General features: G+C 43.0%; 1 protein-coding gene across 1 annotated transcript in view; it reads left to right on the top strand.

Annotated features, from left to right (window-relative positions):
* The window catches only part of LOC122038622, a 44,896-nt gene that overhangs the window by 5,239 nt on the left and 18,505 nt on the right, over positions 1-21,152 (top strand). The window contains exon 2 of the mRNA XM_042598449.1: positions 14,799-14,976. Coding sequence (XP_042454383.1) covers positions 14,799-14,976 — 178 coding nt within the window. The remainder of the gene's footprint in view (positions 1-14,798; positions 14,977-21,152) is intronic.

Raw genomic sequence — 21,152 nt, 5'->3', positions numbered from 1 at the left:
CATCCATTCTTTGCCCATTCTTCTTCATGTTTCTTCAGCAATTGTTTTGTTCTTTCAACTTCGGCTTTCAATAGTGGCTCCCTAAGTTGATATTGAGTTGGAGGCTTGAATCCTGGTCCAAATTGACCCACTGCCTCCATTAGTTGCTTGAAGCTATCATTATCGACAGCATTGAATGAGATTCCATTTTCATAAACCCATCTCCCAACATATTGTTGAACTTGTTGAGTTCTCTCTTTGAAAAGAGCCTTATTTATATTTTTTTGGCGAAGCACTTTACTTCCACTGGAGCCTGCATTTTTTGGAGCAATTGCCGATGCATATCTATCCATGGGGCACCTTCTTCTTCATCTAGGGAAATAGCCACCTCTGCTCTACAACTTTGTTCTTCCATTATTTTGTTCTTCTTTCTGTTCCTCCCTTCTAAAATAGTCTGTTTGCACTTATTTTTGTCGAGATGCTTTTCGACAACCCGATACATTTCCAGGTATATTTCCAATGTGCTCTTTTATCCTATACACTCCTCCTGACATTGCTTTTCCACATAACTTACATTTAATTTTGTCGAGGTTCTTAGGACCAATCAATATCCCAAACTCCCATCCGATGTCATTTGATTTTCTTCTAAGAATTCCGGATTCGGGTTGAGTGACAGATGCTATCGAAGATGGATTGCTTGCCATTGATAACAGATAATCTGAAGGAAAAAAAATTATATATAATAAGACATAATATGATAATAAAATTTAATTATACCTTACTGATCCGACGATAAGAATAGGGAACCCCCGTGCTGGGAAGTCAACGCCAAGTGGAAGTCAAAGGGCCAGGTGGTCCATCGGATAAGGATGGACCGACCGGGCTCATGAGAAAAGGCGGACCGATCGGCCGACCGGAGAAGGATGGGCCGACCTCCCGGCCGGCCGAACGGTGAATAAACGATGGCAACAAGCACCCTGGCAGGAGTCGGGGTTCCGGCGCTCGACTGAACAGGAACGAAGGGCCGAGCGGAAGGACGACCTTCAGTCTTCCAGGATGGGCGACCACCTACGTCGGACTAAAGACAAGCGCTCTGGCCGAGCGGCTGGATGGTCGATCCTAGAAGAAGAAGTCAAAGAGTAGGGGACAGTGTGGACGTCATCTCAGTAACCCCTGTTGCTGACAACAGGCATGTTCGAAGACTCAACCATACGCAGTATGGTGCGATTGAATATTCTGCTGTCCCATCAATGAGACGCTCAGATTGTAGCGGCATGGAATCAAACATGCTCTTCTGACAAGCCCATGCTGCGGTATGGGGTATGACACGTGTACACCTCGGGTTGTGTGCACCAAGTTCTCGTGGCTCTATATAAACGCCATCAGACTTCATCGGAGGTATGCAATATGAAATCTCTGGAGCCACCTTCTTGCCATTCATTTTCTGACTTGAGCGTCGGAGGGTCGTCGCCGGGAACCCCTTCCCGGCCCGACTTCTTTGCAGGATCGCCGGAGTGTTACCAGTCGAAGACCCACGTCAGCAACCGGAGAGCACCACGTGCCCAGCGTCCGTTGATTCAGCTTTCGGACAGGATCAATTTGGCGCCGTATGTGGGAACGCTCCTGCATCCGAACGGAAACAATGGACGAGGCTGGACGACAGCACACGGTGATGCTTTCCACGGAGGAACTACTCCAGTGAGTCGTTAAGCCTGGAGCAAAAGGCACCGGTAGGCGGCTCCCAACTCGGCCATATCTACTCGTGTGGCGGCAACACCACAGGCCACGGTTCCATTCCATCGAGCTCTCTTCCGCACTCCTGAAGCCGCAGCAGCTAATCACGATAGAGGCTCTTCGTCAGATGAAGTACCAATGCGGGATAACAGAAAAGGCAAAGCCCCCCGAGCGGACACCTCGCCCGAGCGGGTCAATCGTCAGTTCTCAGAGGCCATCTTGAAGGACCCTCTGCCAAAGCACTATATGCCCTCGACGATCGGTGAATACAATGGAACCACCGACCCGGACGATCACTTGGGTAAATTTGACAATACGGCTACCCTTCACCAATATACAGATGGGGTGAAGTGTCGAGTTTTTCTGACCACCCTCTCTGGATCGGCTCAACGGTGGTTTCGGAGGCTGCTGGACGGATCCATTACAAGCTTTAAAGACTTCCGTACGGCCTTCCTCCACCATTTCGCCAGTAGTCGGCGCTACCAGAAGACTAGTGTGAGCCTCTTCGCCATCAAACAAGAGCCTAGGGAGCCGCTCAGGGCTTATATCCAACGCTTCAACCAGGTGGCCATGGACATTCCAACGGCCACCTCAGAGACAATGATGAACGCGTTTACACAAGGCCTCGTGGACGGGGATTTCTTCCGCTCGCTCATCCAGAAGCCACCCCGGGACTATGATCATATGCTACACCGGGCCAACGAATACATCAACGTGGAAGAAGTCCAAGCGGCCCGAAGAAAAGAAACTCCCACTGAACGGACTCCCCATGCCGAGCGGAAGCCGCATACCGCTAATCAGCCGCCCAGAGGACCGCGGGCCGAAGCAATTCGTTCTCATCCAAGACCTCATGTCCAAGAAGTAGCAGCCGAGCGGCCCCGGACAAAGAAGAAATGGACTCCCATGTTCTGCTCATTCCATCGCACGGACACGCATAACACCCGAGATTGTCGGAGTCTTCCCTTGATTGCTCATCCCTTTCCTCGGAGTGGCGGCCGCAGATCACCATCGGCTGACAGGCGACAGAGGCCTCGTGAAGCTGAGCGGACAATACCCGATAGGCGGCAAAGGCAGACTCCCGAGCGGCAGCATACACAGAGACGTGAAGACAATCCCCGAATGTCTAGGGAGCAACCTAAATCGTCCACCCGGGAGGAAGAGAATAGAAACAACACTTCCCGAGATCAAATGCTGGTGGGCCGGCCGGAGGAGACTCCAACCGAGCAAGGAAGGCGATCCGCTACCCGATCCGCACTGCGCGGGACGGGGAGGCGACCGAGCCTGGTATCGCCGGCCCGTGGACTAGGTTGAAGTGCCCACGACGCCCGCCATCAAAGCGGTAATAGCCAACTACACTATTCACCGCGTTTTTATTGACACAGAAGCTCGGTCAACATCATATTCAAAAGGCGTTCGATCAATCAAATCGACGAGCCGCCCCATACCCCTCTACGGATTTGACGGCAATGAAGTCCGCCGGACAAATCCTACCGGCTATCTCATCGAGAAGAACCGCTCAGGAGGACGCGGACAACAAACTTCGTGGTGGTCGACTCTCCCTCATCATACAACGTCATTTTGGGACGACCGGCACTCAGCGAGTTCCGAGCGGCCGTCTCCACCTTCCACTAGAAGATCAAGTTCCCCGTCGAGGACAAAGTGGGAGAAGTATGGGGAGATCAACTAGCAGCTCGGCAATGCTACGTCGAGATGGTCCGAGCAGAAGCTAATTCCGCTCGGAAGTCGCCACGGATCGAGGTGAACGCTATAACTGAAAAGCCTCCCTCTCTAGTTTATGAAGAAAAAGAGGAAGTGCAGATTCACCCGACCCGAGCGGAGGCCACAACGTTCGTTGCGTCCGACCTGGAGGCAGGCCAGAAACAGGAAGTGATCAAATGCCTCCGGAGAAACTGTGATGTCTTCGTCTGGTCAACGCACGAGCTGCCCGGAATTTCGCCGAGCATAGCGCAGCACGAGCTACATGTCCGACCAGACGCTCGGCCGGTGAAGCAGAGAAAAAGGGATTTCAACGCCTAACAGAATGTCATCATCCGGGCGAAAGTTGAGAAGCTTTTGGAGGCCGGTCATATACGCGAGGTTAAGTTCCCGAGCTGGCTTGCGAACGTAGTATTAGTCTCCAAGCTGGGCAACAAGTGGAGAGTGTGCATAGATTTTCGGGATCTCAACAAAGCTTGCCCGAAAGACTTTTATCCTCTGCCGCGGATCGATCAACTCGTGGATTCCACTGCAGGCTGCGAGCTGATATGTATGCTCGACGCTTACCAAGGCTATCATCAGGTGCCGCTCGCCCGTGAAGATCAAGAAAAAGTCGGCTTCATTACAGCCGACGGCACCTATTGCTATAATGTGATGCCGTTCGGATTGAAGAACGCGGGAGCCACATATCAGCGGCTGATGAACAAAGTGTTCAAGGAGCAGATCGGGCGAAATCTGGAAGTATACGTGGACGACATTCTTATCAAGTCCGCCCGAGCGGCCGATCTCTTCGATGACATGGAGGAAACTTTCCGAATGCTACGGAAATATGGAGTCAAGCTAAACCCCCAGAAGTGTCTGTTCGGAGCAAAAGGAGGGCGTTTCTTGGGTTACATAGTGACCGAGCGGGGTATTGAAGCAAATCCCAGCAAGGTGAAAGCTCTACAAGATATGCCGCCTCCAAGAAATCTGAGGGAAGTGCAGCGTTTGACCGATCGGATAACCGCCTCGCCCGATTCATCTCCAAGATCGCCACCGAGCCCGCCTTTTTCAAAATATTACGCAAGGCCACTAAATTTCACCGACGAAGAATGCGACGGGCGTCAAGAATCAAGGCATATCTCGAACTCTCTGTAGCTAGTAGGTGAGCCTTTCAGATTTATTTATCTTCAAACGAGCAGGCACTGGTGAGGGCGAGCGGAGAAGAGCTTGATATTTTCCGAGCCATATTTTAAAGATCTCAATCTCGCTACATCGACTCGAGAAGTTAGCTCGTCCTCGCCACGCCGTCCCTACTTCCGGCGATACCATCATCAAAACTAATAGCCCGCTTTGACGAGTATTATTAATCCGAAGCGTCCGGACGGCTTATTATGGACAACGGAGTTGAGTGAATTCGACATTCAATATCAACCCCGCTTGGTAAAGGCGCAAGCCTTAGCAGATTTTGTGATCGAGGTGCGTAATCCGAGCCGAAGCTATGTGGAAAATATTTGGACGGATCATCCACCTCGGCTCAAGCGGATTGAGTATCGCCGCCTCTCCCAAGAAGAAAAGAGGCACTTATCCGTCCTACCGGATTACGAGTTACAAACAACGGTGAGTATGAAGCCCTCATGGCCAGCACGGGAGCCGGACGGTGACTATACATTCAGATTCTCGGTTGGCCGCTCAGCCGCTCTCTGGTACTTTCGAAACCAACACTGAAGCCTTTGAGAAGCTCAGAGCCAATTTCAGAGAGGTCATCATCCAAAAGGTACCGAGCGAAAATCAGCTTACCATGAGTTCGCAACTCAAGTGCACAACGCCGTCGTCACCCAACCGCCAATCGAACAAGTATCTTTGGTGGCGTACGTCGGATGGAAGCCTTCACATTCCCAAGTGATCGAGGACACCCATCACGGAGTTTCTCCGCTGGAGCTACGCCATCCGATCACCACGGCCCAACTTCTCGTGAGAAGGGCCACGGTTCACACTTATCGAGATCAACTCTGAAGACTTTCTCCCGCTGAAACGCGAGCTCGGAAGACGCGCGACATCCTCCAAGAAGTGCACCAAGGATCACGCGAGGACATCCGGCGCGATCATCGCTAAAAGATATCACCGGCTACCGCCAACCCCGCAACAGACCACGGACCGTCGCGACGCGTGCCTTTCGCTGTATATCATAATTTCTCACACCGACCGGCAGAGGAAATGAAGCAGCATCGTGTCCTGTCCCTTCGACCAATGGGAATGGATATTGTAGGTCCATTCCCTATGGCGACCGGGCAACGGAAATTTTACTAGTGGCGGTCGATTATTTTTCCAATGGGTGGAGGCCCACCATAGCCAAGATCACCGAGCGACGGTCGAAGTTTATCCGGCGTAACATCATCTCGTCGGTTCGGCATCCCCGTCGACTTATTTCCGACAACGGGAGTTCACAGGAAAAGTGCTCGAAGATTGGTGCAAAAGCTACGACATCGAATAACACTTCACGTCCGTGGCATATCCCCAAAGCAATGGTCAAGCCGAAGTAGCCAATCGGGAAATTCTTCGCATTTTGCGGGCTCGGCTCGACCATATGGGAGGTAGCTGGGTGGATGAAGTGCCAAGCGTCTTATGGGCCATCCAAACGACCCCGAAGGAAGGAACTGGCGTCACGCCCTTCCATCGGCGAAGCGGTTATTCTGTCGGTTGACGCCGAGTCCGCTCGGATCCGAATTATGATGATGACAACGCCGAGCGAGGAACATGGAGTGGATTTGGTCGAAGAAGAAAGAGCCAAGGCGTCCGTCCGGTGATGGCGATTGTCAAAGAACGGGTATTACAACCGCGTAATCCCGGATCATTCGTGTCGGCATCTGTCTGAAGAAAGTAAAGCCGCGACGCTGCAAGCTAGAAGCTCCTTGGCCCTTCAAAATCATCGAAAAGCTCCGCTCGCGCTTATTATTGGAGGATGAAGACGGGCAGAATCTAGAGCATGGAGCGCAATCATCTCTAGCCTTATCGAGCTGGGTGAAAGGTGCACCTTATTTTTTGTATATATTTTGGTCGCCCGTACTTGTAATGCAGAAGCAAAATGAATTAAATGGATGGCCAATGGGTTTGCTAAGCAATCGAGCCCGACGTTAAAAATCGAGAGACAAGCCGGCCTATAAACCCGCCATGTGGAAGACCGCCGAGCTCGACGTTAAAATCGAGAGACGAGCTGGCTATAAATCATTCGAGCGGAAGACCGTCGAGCTCCGACGTTAAAATCGAGAGACGAGCCGGCCTATAAACGTGAGCGGAAGACCGCCGAGCTCCGACGTTAAAAATCGAGAGACGAGCCGGCGTCTATAAACCCGCCGAGCGGAAGACCGTCGAGCTCCGTCGTTAAAAATCGAGAGACGAGCCGGCGTATATAAACCCTCCGAGCGGAAGACCGTCGAGCTCCGACGTTGAAAATCGAGAGACGAGCCGGCGTCTATAAATCTTTCGAGCGGAAGACCGTCGAGCTCCGACGTTAAATATCGAAAGACGAGCCGGCGTCTATAAACTCGCCGAGTGGAAGGCCGTCGAGCTCCGACGTTAAAAATCGAGAGACGAGCCGGCGTCTATAAACCCGCCGAGCGGAAGGTCGTCAGGCTCCAACATTAGAAATCGACGTTAAAAGGCGAGCAACCGGAGTCTATAAATCCTCCGGACGGATAACTTTCTGCAAGGTCCTGCTCTGTTGTAAAGGTTGACCTTTGATCGGGCCTGCCGATAAGGCAAGAATAAAGAAAGCATGGGGCCGAGCGGCTCCTTTATAAAACGCACTTAGCGCGAGGAAATTAGGACCGGCGCAAAAAGTTAAAGATTGGATGCTGGTCAAATAAACAAATAACAAAGAGAGAGAATTCATTTACACCAAACGGTGAATAGACAAAAGTGATAACAACAGTCTTCGCCCCGAACGGCGGGCATACAAAAAAAAAAAAAAAAAAAAAAGAGAAAAACAGCAGAAACTTGAAAGAAGTTTTACAAACCCTTCATTCACTATCACCAAAATTAAAGAGAGAATTGGGGATGGAGCCCATCATGATCACCAGATCTTCAGGGGGAATCGCCAGCTCGGTTGGTATGTGGCCCTTGCTCTTCAGATATTCAACTGCCACTTTGATCGTCTTTTCGAAAGTCAAGGACAGCTTGTCGCTGAACTTTTCGCCAAATTCATCCGAGCGGACGAATGCTTTGCGCGCTTCCGCCAACCGACCGGGCTCCCCATCTTGATATTCTTTAAGAGTGGCTTCGGAAGCGTCCAGGGCCGCCTGGAGATCTTTCAAAGCCCAGCCCCTTCCGCTTTAACCTGGTCGGCCGAACGACCCTCCCGTTCGGCGGACAACGAGGCGTCCAATTCCTTCACGCGCCGCTCTAGTCCTCGGTTCTCCACCTTCATCAGGTCCATGTCGTCGATGGCTTTGCGCTTCCGGATGGTCACGGTCTTTATCTCCTTATCTCGTAGCTTAACCAAAGTTTCGAGGAGGGCCACCTCACTCGACAGATCGGAGGACTTACCCCGCTCGGCTTCCAGCAGTTTTTTGACCTTCTCCAGAGCGGCTGTTGATTGTCTGCTTTCCCCCGAGGCTTTGAGCTTTTTCAGCTCATCCTCCAGTTCGGCTAGTCGGTAGCTGATGGCAATCTGCTCCACCCAGTTCTGCGAACGGATGTGAACAAGTTAGAAACTCAATCCAAGTAACTAACACGGTAAAAGAACATACCCCGGTCGCCTGTTGTAGATTGCTATCGCCTAGCTTTGGCGAGCGTCGAGCGGAGTCGAGCGTCCTCCCAGGCTTTGGCGAGAGGACCCGTAAGGGTGATCTGCTGCTCGGGGACCACTGGCCGATCAGCAGCCGCCATGTATTCCTCCGACGGAAGGCGCAGGATAGTCTTTATCAACCTCGGACCGCTCAGATCACCTGGGGCGCAGCTGCTTTACAAGACGGCTCACCGCTTGAGGAAGGAAGGTCGCCCAATCGCCTAAGGCGACGCATGGTTCGCGGAGGACTGGCGGGCGGCACCTCAGAGGTAGCCCTTGGAGAGCCGCGCGGCGTGGGAGTACTCTCTATAGAGACCGTCCCGGACAGCATTGGAGCTTCATCGCCCCGCTCGGACTGCGGTTCATCAGATGGAGTTGGTTGAGAGGCTGGTTCTGGCCGTCTGCGCTTCCGAGTTGCCAGGGGGGCTTCGTCAGCCGAACGACCCTCTACCCCGACTTGAGTAGAAGGCTCTATATCTCCCGCAGCCTCGCCGAGAAAGGCAGAAGCGTCTAAGGCTTCGGGGACACTCTGAGTCCCCTCACCCTCTCCGCTGGCCGGACCAGCTGAGGCCAAGCTTCGCTCGGCGATCTCCCTATTCTTGGCCGCCTCGATCTCAGCGGCTCGTAGTTTCAGCCGCTCGGTAGCTTTGCGCGCCACATAACTTCGGCTGCAGAAACAAAGAATAAATCAGTTAGAATAAAAGAAAGAGGATGATAGGAGAGCTTACTCATGCTGCAAGGCAGATCGACGGGAATAGAAGACAAGCCGAATATATACATCACTCCCGGAAGGAGCAGCTTGTCGATATGGTAGCGTTGGCCGACCAGCCGGTCGGCTGCATGAAGGTAGGCCGGATCGCCCCTAAACTTGCCGAGCTCCGGCTGTGCTGGCATCGTCGTCTGCCATTTGATACGGAAGGCCGGTGGCTCGGGGAAACGCATGTAGAAAAAATGCTCTTTCCAGTATTTGTTGGAGCTCGGCATGTTATCAAAAAGGACGAAACCTATCCTAGATTGGAAAACAAAAGTACCCCACTCGGCTTGCTTAGGGTAGTAGAAGTAGTGGAATATTTTGGGGTCTAATGGGATGTTGTTTAGTTTAAAGAGAATTACCACCCCGCTCAGCAGCCTAATGGAGTTCGGAACTAGTTGGCCGAGCGGGATGCGAAAATAGTTGCACACTTGTAAGAAAAACTTATGTGGAGGAAAGCGTAGCCCGGCTAAAATTGATCTCGAAAAAAGAGGACAGTGCCGGACGGCGGTTCATGAGGCCGGTCGGCGGGGGTGGCTAATACTATGTGGTGGTCGGCAGGGATTTCATAGGTCCGAGCGAGGTGCAGCGCGTCCTCCTCGTCAAACTGGCTCTCCATGGTCGTGTACCAAAGACCAAGAGCGCCGGCGGTCGGCTGGGAAGTGCTAGTCATGGTCGAAACACAGTAAAGAATCCGAGACAAAAAGAGGGGTTCGAACAAAAAAGAAAAGGTGGCAGACTGAAGGGGACAGCTAACAGAAAAAAGGAGGGAACGAGGAAAAGGAAGGCTTACGAGCAAAAGGGATGATCGAAAGGGGCTTCGAGGTTGCCGGAGCAGAAAGAACAGCGGGAAGTCGAAGGTCGACAAAGCAAGAATGCGGCGGAGAGAAGAGGTCGCTAGATTTATAGCGTTAGCCTCGAACGGCCTCAGCCGTCCGATTCAGGTCGTGAAGAACGAGGCGATCATCCAACCGCTCATTTTAAACGGCGGCTGTCTCATCGGAGGTAACGCCACCACCATACGCTGACAAAAGCGAGATCGCCACGTGTCAGCAGGACACGGGCCACATTTAATGAACGCCCCTTACTGCGTGCAGTGCACGTGCTTGGCAGTAAGGGAGAGGATTCGGCATGGATTCCAAGGGAAGGCACGGGCAAGACACCGCCGAACGGGCGAGCATCCCCAAGCCTAGCCGAGTGGACTAGTGTAGCGGCCGTTACTCAGTCAGATCGGCAGTCCAGTCAGTCGGACTTCGCCTCCTTCGACTAGACTTGAAGGGGAGACAAGTGATCCGGCGATAAGAATAGGGAACCCCCGTGCTGGGAAGTCAACGCCAAGTGGAAGTTAAAGGGCCAGGTGACCCATCGGATAAGGATGGACCGACCGGGCTCATGAGAAAGGGCGGACCGATCGGCCGACCGGAGAAGGATGGGCCGACCTCCCGGCCGGCCGACCGGTGAATAAACGATGGCAACAAGCACCTTGGCAGGAGTCGGGGTTCCGGCGCTCGACTGAACAGGAACGAAGGGCCGAGCGGAAGGACGACCTTCAGTCTTCCAGGATGGGCGACCACCTACGTCGGACTAAAGACAAGCGCTCTGGCCGAGCGGCTGGATGGTCGATCCTAGAAGAAGAAGTCAAAGAGTAGGGGACAGTGTGGACGTCATCTCAGTAACCCCTGTTGCTGACAACAGGCATGTTCGAAGACTAAACCATACGCAGTATGGTGCGATTGAATATTCTGCTGTCCCATCAATGAGACGCTCAGACTGTAGCGGCATGGAGTCAAACATGCTCTTCTGACAAGCCTATGCTGCGGTATGGGGTATGACACGTGTACACCTCGGGTTGTGTGCACCAAGTTCTCGTGGCTCTATATAAACGCCATCAGACTTCATCGGAGGTATGCAATATGAAATCTCTGGAGCCACCTTCTTGCCATTCGTTTTCTGACTTGAGCGTCGGAGGGTCGTCGCCGGGAACCCCTTCCCGGCCCGACTTCTTTGCAGGATCGCCGGAAGTTCGCACCAGCAGTCGAAGACCCACGTCAGCAACCGGAGAGCGCCACGTGCCCAACGTCCGTTGATTCAGCTTTCGGATAGGATCACATACAAATATACAATACAAAATAATGAAAATATGAAATATAACATTAAGTCATTAACAAGTCTGAAAGTATTTTTTTATATATCTTAATCTAATTAATAAAATTTATTAAATATTTGTTTAAATAAATTTAATTTTAAATATATTTTTTATATTATTAAATCTGTTATATACTTATATATAAATTAATAATATTTATTAGAATTTTTAAAATTTTAATTTAATTTTCATATTTTTAAAACTGATTTATATAAATTAATAATATTTATTAGAATTTTTAAAATTTTAATATAATTTTAATAATTAATATTTATAAATCCAATTAATATACATTTATAATATATAAATTATAAAATTTATAAATATGATTTATATAAATTAATAATACTTATTAAAAATTTTAATATAATTTTAATATGTATAAATCCGATTAATATAAATTTATAATATATAAAATTTATAATTTATAAATAATTAAATATGATTTATTAATTATTAATATGTATTATATGTTTTTTAATTTTAAATATTTTTATATTTTTAAATCTGATAAAGTGATAAATGATAATATTTATTATAATTTTTTAAATATGTTAATATAATAATTAATAATTAATATTATTTATTTTAAAAAATTAAATATATTATTTATATATTTAAATATGATTATATAAATTAATAATGGTTATTAGAATTTTATATATAATTATATTTATTATAAAAAAGATAAATTTTAAATATATTTAATTGGGATCTTAATTTTATTAGGGTTTATGAACTCAACCTTATTATTAAAATTATCCCCGTTAGGAGTTAGGAATTGTTTTAATTTATTAAATCTAAAAAAAATTAAAAAAAGAAAAAAAAACGCTAAAAACGCATCTCTGTTACGAGTCTCGCGACTCGCGCGACGGCGCGGGCGGCTTCGCCGGACGAGTCCGATGCGTCCGGCGAAGTCCGGCGTTGCTTCCAGCGGCGCTGGTAGCGTCGCGCGGAAAGCTTTTGGCACAGCCAGAAGCATCGCGACTCTATCGGCGTTGCTCGAAGCAATGCCGGACTTCGCCGGACGCGTACGGTGCATCCGGCGAAGCTTCCGGCAGCGTCTGCGTCCGGTGTTGCCGCGACGAAGATTTGAGAAACAAAAAAAGTACGATGAAACAAAAATGAACAGAAACAAAAACTTACCGAAAGCAACGCGATCAGGGAGCGATCAGGGAAGACGAACAGTCGGCGAAGAGTCGGGGCGATGAAACAAACGAACGCCTGGCAAATACCTAAAAATCGGGTTTAACATGCCTTAAAAAGCTTGGCCCGCCGAGCCCGCTGAACCCGCCGAAGCCCGCCGAGGACCGCCTAGGTGGCCCAGCCGCCTAGGGCTTCCGCCTCGCTGGTTTTCGGGCGGCATCCTGCCGCACAGCGCCTAGGCGGCCGCCTAGGGCGCAATTTCGAACACTGGGCGCATGGGTGGAACAGAAGAAGTGAGAGCGATGAGGTTAAGAGCATAAGAGGTTGTGAAACTGGTATGGTGTGTTGAGTTGTTTGAGCAATGGTGGTGAAAGTTGGTAGCGAGGATACAATGGGACGTGGGTGAAATAGAAGTAAGAGTATGGGAGAGCATTGTGAAACAGGAGGTGTGTCCATGAGTGGGTGGGGTTATTTCAAATGATATAAATCACATATATGGGTGAATTTATCAGCGGGTTTTTATGTGAACGGGGTTAGTAAATAGATATTAACATCTTATAGGGGTGAGAGCAGTTAGTGGGTTGGAGGAATTAAGTGAAAAATATGAATAAAGATAAGTTATTAATAATGATGAGATAAACTATTAATAATTTTTCAATTCATAATATGGGTATGTTTAGAAAGATAAAATTTTCTTCTATTAGTAACTATAAGTTATATAATTTTTATTCCAAAAGAAAAAAATGATAATTATATTATAAATTTATATATAATATGTTGTTGATTAGATTTTGTTATCATATATTATTGTTTTATAGTTAATAAATATGGTGAAGCATAAATTTGATTAAATATATAGATTTTAACAACTTTTGTAGATAAAATAACATAACATAAATTAGATTGAATATTATAGATTTTGAATAGTTATGAGATAAAATAATACAGTTATTAATATCGTTATTGTAAATTATTATTTTATACATAACATATATTAATTCTTTAGTATTAGTATTTATGCATTAGATAAAAAATTGTATTGTTTTAATTAACTTTCAAAGTTAAAACTAATTATAATATCAATAGCTTATGCATTTATAATCTATTATAATTTGTAAGTTTGCATTTTTTCCACTTCAAAATTGCATATTATAAGATTAACTCATTTGAATTCATTTCAGCAAGACATGGTATCAAAAGTGTATCATCTTGGCCTGAGACTAAAACTCCTGTGCTGAACAATATTTTAAACCTTGCTTTACAAAAATTTAATCTCCTTGGTTAAATCCCTGTAAATTAAAGATATCATAGTGCTGTGAAGTTTGTGGAAGATGTAGGAGTAAAGATTGCAAATGAGTGCTTGGAGTCCACACTGCATTCTTAAAAAGAGAACAAAGAAAAAAAATGTGAGGAGGAAATATGAATAAAATTATGACAACAAGTCTTAGAAAGATATACATGTCAGAAGAGAGGTTTTTGTACTTACTCAAGAGAAGAGGAAGAGTGACTAATCCACATGTTCTCTTTCATTCACTGTGAAAGAATTGATTGTGGAATATGTAGTGAAACTAAAAGAGAGATTGGGTTCTAACAAGTTCTCTTAACTTATACTCTAAGAGGGAAAAAAGGAGAAATTGCGAGGATATACATTTAATTTCTAGTATATGCCCCTAATTAGTGATAGACAAAGATGTTAGTGCTTAAAGTTTTCAATTATGCTTTGAAAATAAGCTAACTGTGAAGGACTGTAGAATTATCTATCTTGTGCTAGAGGAATATATTAATTATTTTTAATTTTATTCTTCTCTTATTGATTTGGTAAAGAACCTTGATTTCTTCTTAAATTGACTTTGATGCCGATTCTTGATCTCTCTCGTTTGTTGGCTTCAACCACATTACCGACTAGGAAATATTAGCTAATCATGAAGAAAAGTTTGACTTGGATGGGCCTATCTAAGATTGTTTTGACCTAGATTTGTTTGAATAGAATGTACTTTGATCTCACTTATTTGAATCTGGAGGTGGAAAGGGAAGAGGCTAGAGATTTGGTCACTAGGGCAAGAGGAATAGTAGGCATGGGGACTTAGGGTTATTGGCTTTATAAGGTTTCAATATATATGCATTTTATTCTAAATCGAAGTCGGGTAAGATTATCAGAAAGTAGGGCTGAAACTTGAAACTGACCAACCTGAGTCCTACTCAAGACCCCAATCAAGTTCCAGCAAAATAATAACAATAACTTTTTGTTTATTGAATACATTATTTTATCAGTCAGGTACCTAGGTCCTTGAGTTTTCTTGTCCGCCTCTATTGCTTTGATTTAATGTTTAAAAATCTGCATTAGTATATGTTGATCTCATATATTTTTGGCTGATATCATTAGTAATTAACAATATATGGGCAAGTTTATTGTGCATCTTGGTTCTGTATTAAATGTTGTGGTCTTATCGTCTTTCTATGTTTTGTATTGGTTTGGCTTATAGTACTATTAGTCTTAGACCTTGCAAGATTCTCTAAGTGATTCTATATTTTTTACCTCATGAAATCATCATACAATGTAGGATTTACCTCTCATCCATCAAGTACCACTGAAACATTTTCCTGATGGAGTGCCAATAGTTTCAATCAATCATTCTATCAATGCTAAACCAACAATTGTCAATGCTTGTGATTTGTTTAAGCAACCTCTACGTGCATCTCGACCTGATCATATTGTCATCATCCTTCGCGGACTCCCAGGTTTAACATTTTCTCTACAATTTTTTTGTTTCTGTATGTTAAAATACTTAAGAGGAACTATGAATAGATTTTTTATGATGTTTTAAATTTTTTTAAGTGTAGACAACTTAAGCTATGCCCCTCTTGCATTTTACTTTTTCCTTAGACCTGTTTTTTTTTTCTTGAGAACTTATTAATATTTTTTGGCTTTAAAAAAAAACCAAAAAAATATTAATAGGACCTGCTAATATTTTTTTTTGTTTTTTTAAAGCCAAAAAATATTAACAAGTTCACAGGAAAAAAAAACATGTCTAAGGAAAAAGTAAAATGCAAGAGGGACATTGCTTAAGTTGTCTACACTTGAAAATTAGAGGATATTGTAAAGGGGAGTCATGACGCAACGGTAAAGTTATTGCCGTGTGACTATGTGATCATGAGTTTGTGTCGTGGAAACAACCTCTTGTAATACAGGTAAGACTGTGTACAATGGACAACCTTCCTCGACCTGTATTGGCGGGAGCTTTATACACCGGTTACCTTATTAGAGGACCATGTGTCACTTACTGATTATCAATTTCTATAGAATATTTTTTTTCCCCCTTTCACATAAACATTTGAGGTTAGGTGGAAGGAAATCTTACTCTTTACATTATATGAAAAGGAGTGTTAGCCTTTCATAGTCTCTTAAAAGGATATTTTTTTCTCTTGCTTTTGATTTTTAACTAATGTTGAATCTTAATTATGATAGGCTAGTTTGTGTTATGGTGTTATTTGCAAGGAAATTTACTCACATTAAAATTTTTCTTTCTTTGCCTTGTTTGAGACATTTGGATAAGCTTTTGTAAATAATTGTTGATGTTAATGAATGATTAGTAGAACTAAATTTTGTACTTAGATACAGAGATCAAAATATCACATGACCAAGCATGGAGTGAAGTGACTTCATATTTTTGTTTGGTGAATAATGCCCATCGATTAACTGCATTGATTTGATTAAAATTTTGAAACAAGGTGATAGAAAGTGTTCCCATAGGGTGTTTTCAGCAGGGTGTTTAGGGTTTAGAGATTAGGGTTTAGGTTTAGGGTTTTAGGGTTTAGGATTTTAGGGGTTTAGGGTATGGAGTTTAGGTTTTTAGGGCTTAGAGTTTAGGTTTTCGGGTTTTAGGTTGAGATTTCGAGTTGAGGGTTTAGGATTAAAAGGTTATGGTTTAGGGTTAGGGCTAACGTTTTTTGGGGCTTAGAGATTAGGGTTTTGTTTTTAGGGCTTATGGTTTGATTTTAAGGTTTAGATTTAGGGTTGAAGGTTTAGGATTTTAGGGTTCTAGTGTTTATGGTTTAGGTCCGAGTGGAACTTTTTTTTCCCTTTGTTGGAAAAAGAAGGAAGGAAGCAATGACATAGCTAGGATTTTCAATTAGGGGAGACGAATTCAATAAATTTAAAAAATTAATATAACACAAAATGTATATTAAAAATCGTATGTTAACTTAATATGTTCTCACCATAACACTTTGCGAGATTTCAAGCTTTGAAAATGTTGAATAATAGCTTTACGAAACATATCTTGCTTCATATATAGTATCAAACAATCATTTACATTTCATCTCCCAACCGATTACAAAGTGAGGTTTTGATTATTTTCATTGCTGAAAACACTTTCAATGCTATTTCAGAAGTAAATATTCAAAGAATACAATTGATGTTTCTTCAATTGAACCCTAATCCCACAACCTCAGAGAATTGATTGCTACTTCGCATGTGAAAAATAAAGTTATCAAGTTGATGCTTAAGATAGGGGAGAAATTGGACAGATAAACCTGAGCAAACTGAAACAATTTTATGATACAGAGATGAATTTGATGGATCAAGATAAGCCATATATAACAATAACCTTGTGTTCACCTTGTTAAAATGATTGTTCAACTCTTGAAGTGGCAAATCTATTACTTCATAAAATATTTTCAACACCATAATAGTGAAGATTTGTCCTTTAATATTTCATCGTGATCTCCAATGAAAGGTGAACATGTCTTCCATGTGTGGGGGTGACTAACTCATATTTAACACAAAATAAATAAACTTCATTCAATAACAAATCTCAATCATCATCTGTTTGTATTTGATGTTTGCTCGATCTTACAAGAATCATGACGCTCACAATATCTTGATCTTTTCTTTGCAAAGCTTGCAACAAATCATTCATGACTCCCAATATATTCTTCAATCTTCCTGCAAGTACATATGAAATATGAATTCATATTTTCCCATCAATTTCAACAGATTATTTGCTTGCGCCCTTTCCTTGTGATCTTTTCCCTTTTCAACAATTAAAACGACATCAATAACTGAAGATACAAGCCTATTAAACTCAACAATGTATTATAATGTGAACCCAACGTGTACTTCCAGCTCTTTTCAATGTTATCTATTGATTCATACCTCGTCCAGTGAAGATATCACCATTGTAAATTCATTTAATAACTTTTTAAAATTGTTTCTCACGAAGTATGTCTCTTCTCTTGCATAACGCTTTAACAATATTATTCAACTGTGCAACCACATTAAAAAATAGAAATCCTCATGTGATTTTCAGCAACAACTACAAGTGTAAGTTGCAGTTGATGAGTAAAACAATAAACATAATAAGCAAAGCATATAAGTTGTTTAGGCCTAACATGTGAACTAGAGCCATGGATGCAATGTTTTTTTTTCCTCTAGTACAATATTCAGGCTCTTCAGCTTCACTAGCCCTAGCAACGACATTCCATGTCAAGTCATCACCTTTAAAAAACCAACTTATCTTCTTCATTATCACTTTCTCTATCCATTCCTCCCATCAACCATTCATTTCTGTCATCAATATCTGTTAAAGAGATGGGGTCAATCTGATCACGTGCATCATACCAAAGTTTGAAGGCGCGATTGTATTTCACAAATACCAAATCATTGAAGCGCTGCTGAGCTAGCCTATTCCTTTTTTTGCTATGAATCTACAGAATGCCAAAAATCACAATAAGTATAATAAAATAGCAAAGAATATTTTCTACTTATAAAAATAACATACTAATAGTATTATACATTTATATTTATTATATACGCTCAAATATACTCCAATTGTGCTCACAGCCGGAAGCACTGAGGCTAAGCTCTTTAATAGCAAACTTTGCAATTCTGGGGTATTTGCTCCGTAGCATTTGCACCATTCTGCCGGAGATAATGCTCTTCTATGTCTAATTTCCACATTTCTCCCAAATTGCCTTTCGATATATAGAGAGTTGGGTAGTGATTTTATCTTGCTTAGTAGCGCTTGAAACCAATCTCTTTATAGTTTCAAACAAATCATTCACCACTTCTCCACAGATATTTGCATCCGTATATGAATAAAAATATTTTGGATTCAAATAATGTCCTCTAGCATGCAGAGATCGATGAAGTTGACATTCCCATCTCTTATCAATGATCTCAAATACTTTTTTATATTTCTCTTCTTTCTGCTCAAAGGCCTTCATAATTGTTTCTTTTGCCCTATCCATAGCCTCATAAATATAGCTCATTGCAGGTTTTCTTTCGTTATCAACCAGTCTCAAAGCACGGACTAAAGGGTCATATATCTTTAAAATATGCACAACATTGCTCCAAAATCTAGCTATCATGATGATTTTAGCTACCTCCTTCCTTGCAGCTTCTTTTGCCCATTTACTCTCTGTCCAATCATTTGAAATGAACATTTTTCTTAAATTTTGCTTAGTGCATCCTTCCAAGAGTGAGAAAAGCTTGTGACACTCACCCGATAAAACTCTTCTTGTCTTGTGAATTGGCTCAACATATTTACCATGCTTGGGCGAACATAAATGTAGGCATTCACACTCATTGCATTCTTTAATGTTGCTTTAAAATGAGGCAATTTCCCAATATCTTTTAAGATCAAGTCAACGCAGTGAGCAGCACAAGGAGTCCAATACAAGTGGTCTTTTTGCTTCTAATAATTTTCCTACAAAAGAAGTTAGAAAACTAGATAAGTTTAACATATATAAGAAAAACCATATTGATAAGAAAGAATTAAATAGATTCTTACCGACAAGCACATTGTTACTTGCACTATCCGTAACAACTTGAACAACATTTGCTTCTCCTGTACGCTCCACAAATCGATTAAGCAATTGGAATATTTTCTCTTCGGTCTTTGCATAATCAGAAGCATCAACTGATTCGATGAAAACTGAACCTTTAGGAGAATTCATTAAAAAATTAATCAATGTCCTCTACCTTTTGTTTGTTCATCCATCTGCCATCAAACTACAGCCATACTTGGATCATTCTGTATCACATGACTTAATGTAATCATTTGTCACACTATCAACAACATTTTTTTTTGAAAAGGAACCCAAATCGTATGATAACTAGGTCTTTTTAGACCTACACTATATTGGCTAATCAAGTCCAACATCCTTTTAAAGTTTGAATAGTTAACGACATTAAAAGGAATTACCGCATCATACATCCACTCAGTTATGGCCATGCAAGCTTTTTCTCTCAATTCTTTCTTATATGCCTCATTTATCGTAGTTTCTCTCTTTACTCTTTCCACTTTCTACTTTCAACATTTTTTTTTGCACATTAGGAGCAAAATACGTATCCATTGGACCTATTTGTCTGACTTTTTTTTTGCATATTCACTGATCTAGAACTTGTACTTATGGGTGGTATAGCTTTAGCTCTAATATCATCCATATCAATATCATCACTAAGAGGGTCTACATCCTTAAAGTCCAATGTCGTAAGTTTAGAAAGATTACTTTTCTCCGTCTTTTTCTCGATGAAAATTTTAATTTCTTCACGTATATGAGGCAGACATCTTTTGCAAGCCGTAGTATTTCGAAACTTCCCAACAAGATGTTGTTTTGCACGTAGATACCCCATTTTGTAACTTTTTGACAAAAGTTACAAATCAAATCATTTTTATTATCCGGATTAACTCTTTGAAAATAATTCCATGGCAGATCTTTTGATGCATATGTTGGAGCATCACTACTACCTTCCATGATAATTGAACAAGAAAAAAAAAAGACGGAGAAAGAAGGATAAAAAAGCAAAACAGGACAAAAAGTCAAAAACAGGACAAAAAAATAGAAAAAGGGATAAAAAAATGGAAAAAGGAAAAAAAAAAGCAAAACTGTATAGCAGCAATAACATGAACCAGCAACTCAGCAAGAAGGAAAGAAGAAAAAGAAGAAAAGAAGATACCAGAACAAAGAGAGGAAAACAAGAAAAACTGAAAACAAAGAAAAGAAGATAAAAAATGAAGAGAAGAAGAAGATAACAGAAGAAAAAGAAGAAGAGAAGAATAAAAAAATGGAAAAAACACATACCTAGGTATGGCGGCGCGACTTAGGCAATGACGGTGGCAGACGGAAATGTTCCGGGTAGGCTCGGGTTCAGGTGTCTTCTTCTTGCGTTCTTTTCTTCTTCCCTTTTATCTTTTTCTTCTCTGTGCCCTAATTCCGAACCAAATGAAATGTTTTTTTTTGGGTTAAAAATCCAGAAATTGTTTATGAGGCGTGTCTCGATCGTGCCTCAGTTGAGGTGCAAAGGCACCCTAAGCGTGCCCAAGTGTGCGCCTGACGAACAACACCCGCCTCGCGTGGGAAAAGACGCTTTTCCCAACGCCTTGTGCCCCTCACGCCTCGAGCGTGCCTCAAGCGTGCCTTTAACAACATAGTCTCCATCATAGTTGAGCTTTTTAAGCCATTGAATTCTCCTCTCATATTGCTAACTCCATCATATCTTTGCCCCCGCAAATTAGATATAGATAACCCATGTTGGCGCAACAAAGAATCAATAGCAATCTTAAGTGATAAGACAATAATGTCACTTACATGTACAATACCTAGAAAGCATTCAACAATATTTTCCTTTCCATCTACAAACCATAAAACATTTGCTCTTTAATATATGCACCATGAGTTTCATAAGCCAATATAGTAAATAATTCATCACCAAGATCTTTAAGAATAGAATTAGTGGTTAAATAGGTAATGAATTTAATAATATCTTGTTGAATATTAGGTGATGTCAGTCCAGTGCAACTTTATTGATATCCTCATTATGGTCAACAAGAAATCCTAACCGTTCAAGAAAATTACCATGATTAAGTATGTGGATTCATCATGACCACGAAATGGTAATCCTTGACGCACAA

The sequence above is a fragment of the Zingiber officinale genome, chromosome 1A (assembly GCF_018446385.1).
Source record: "Zingiber officinale cultivar Zhangliang chromosome 1A, Zo_v1.1, whole genome shotgun sequence".
Taxonomy (NCBI): Eukaryota; Viridiplantae; Streptophyta; class Magnoliopsida; order Zingiberales; family Zingiberaceae; genus Zingiber; species Zingiber officinale.
This window is presented reverse-complemented; position numbering and strand designations above follow the sequence as displayed.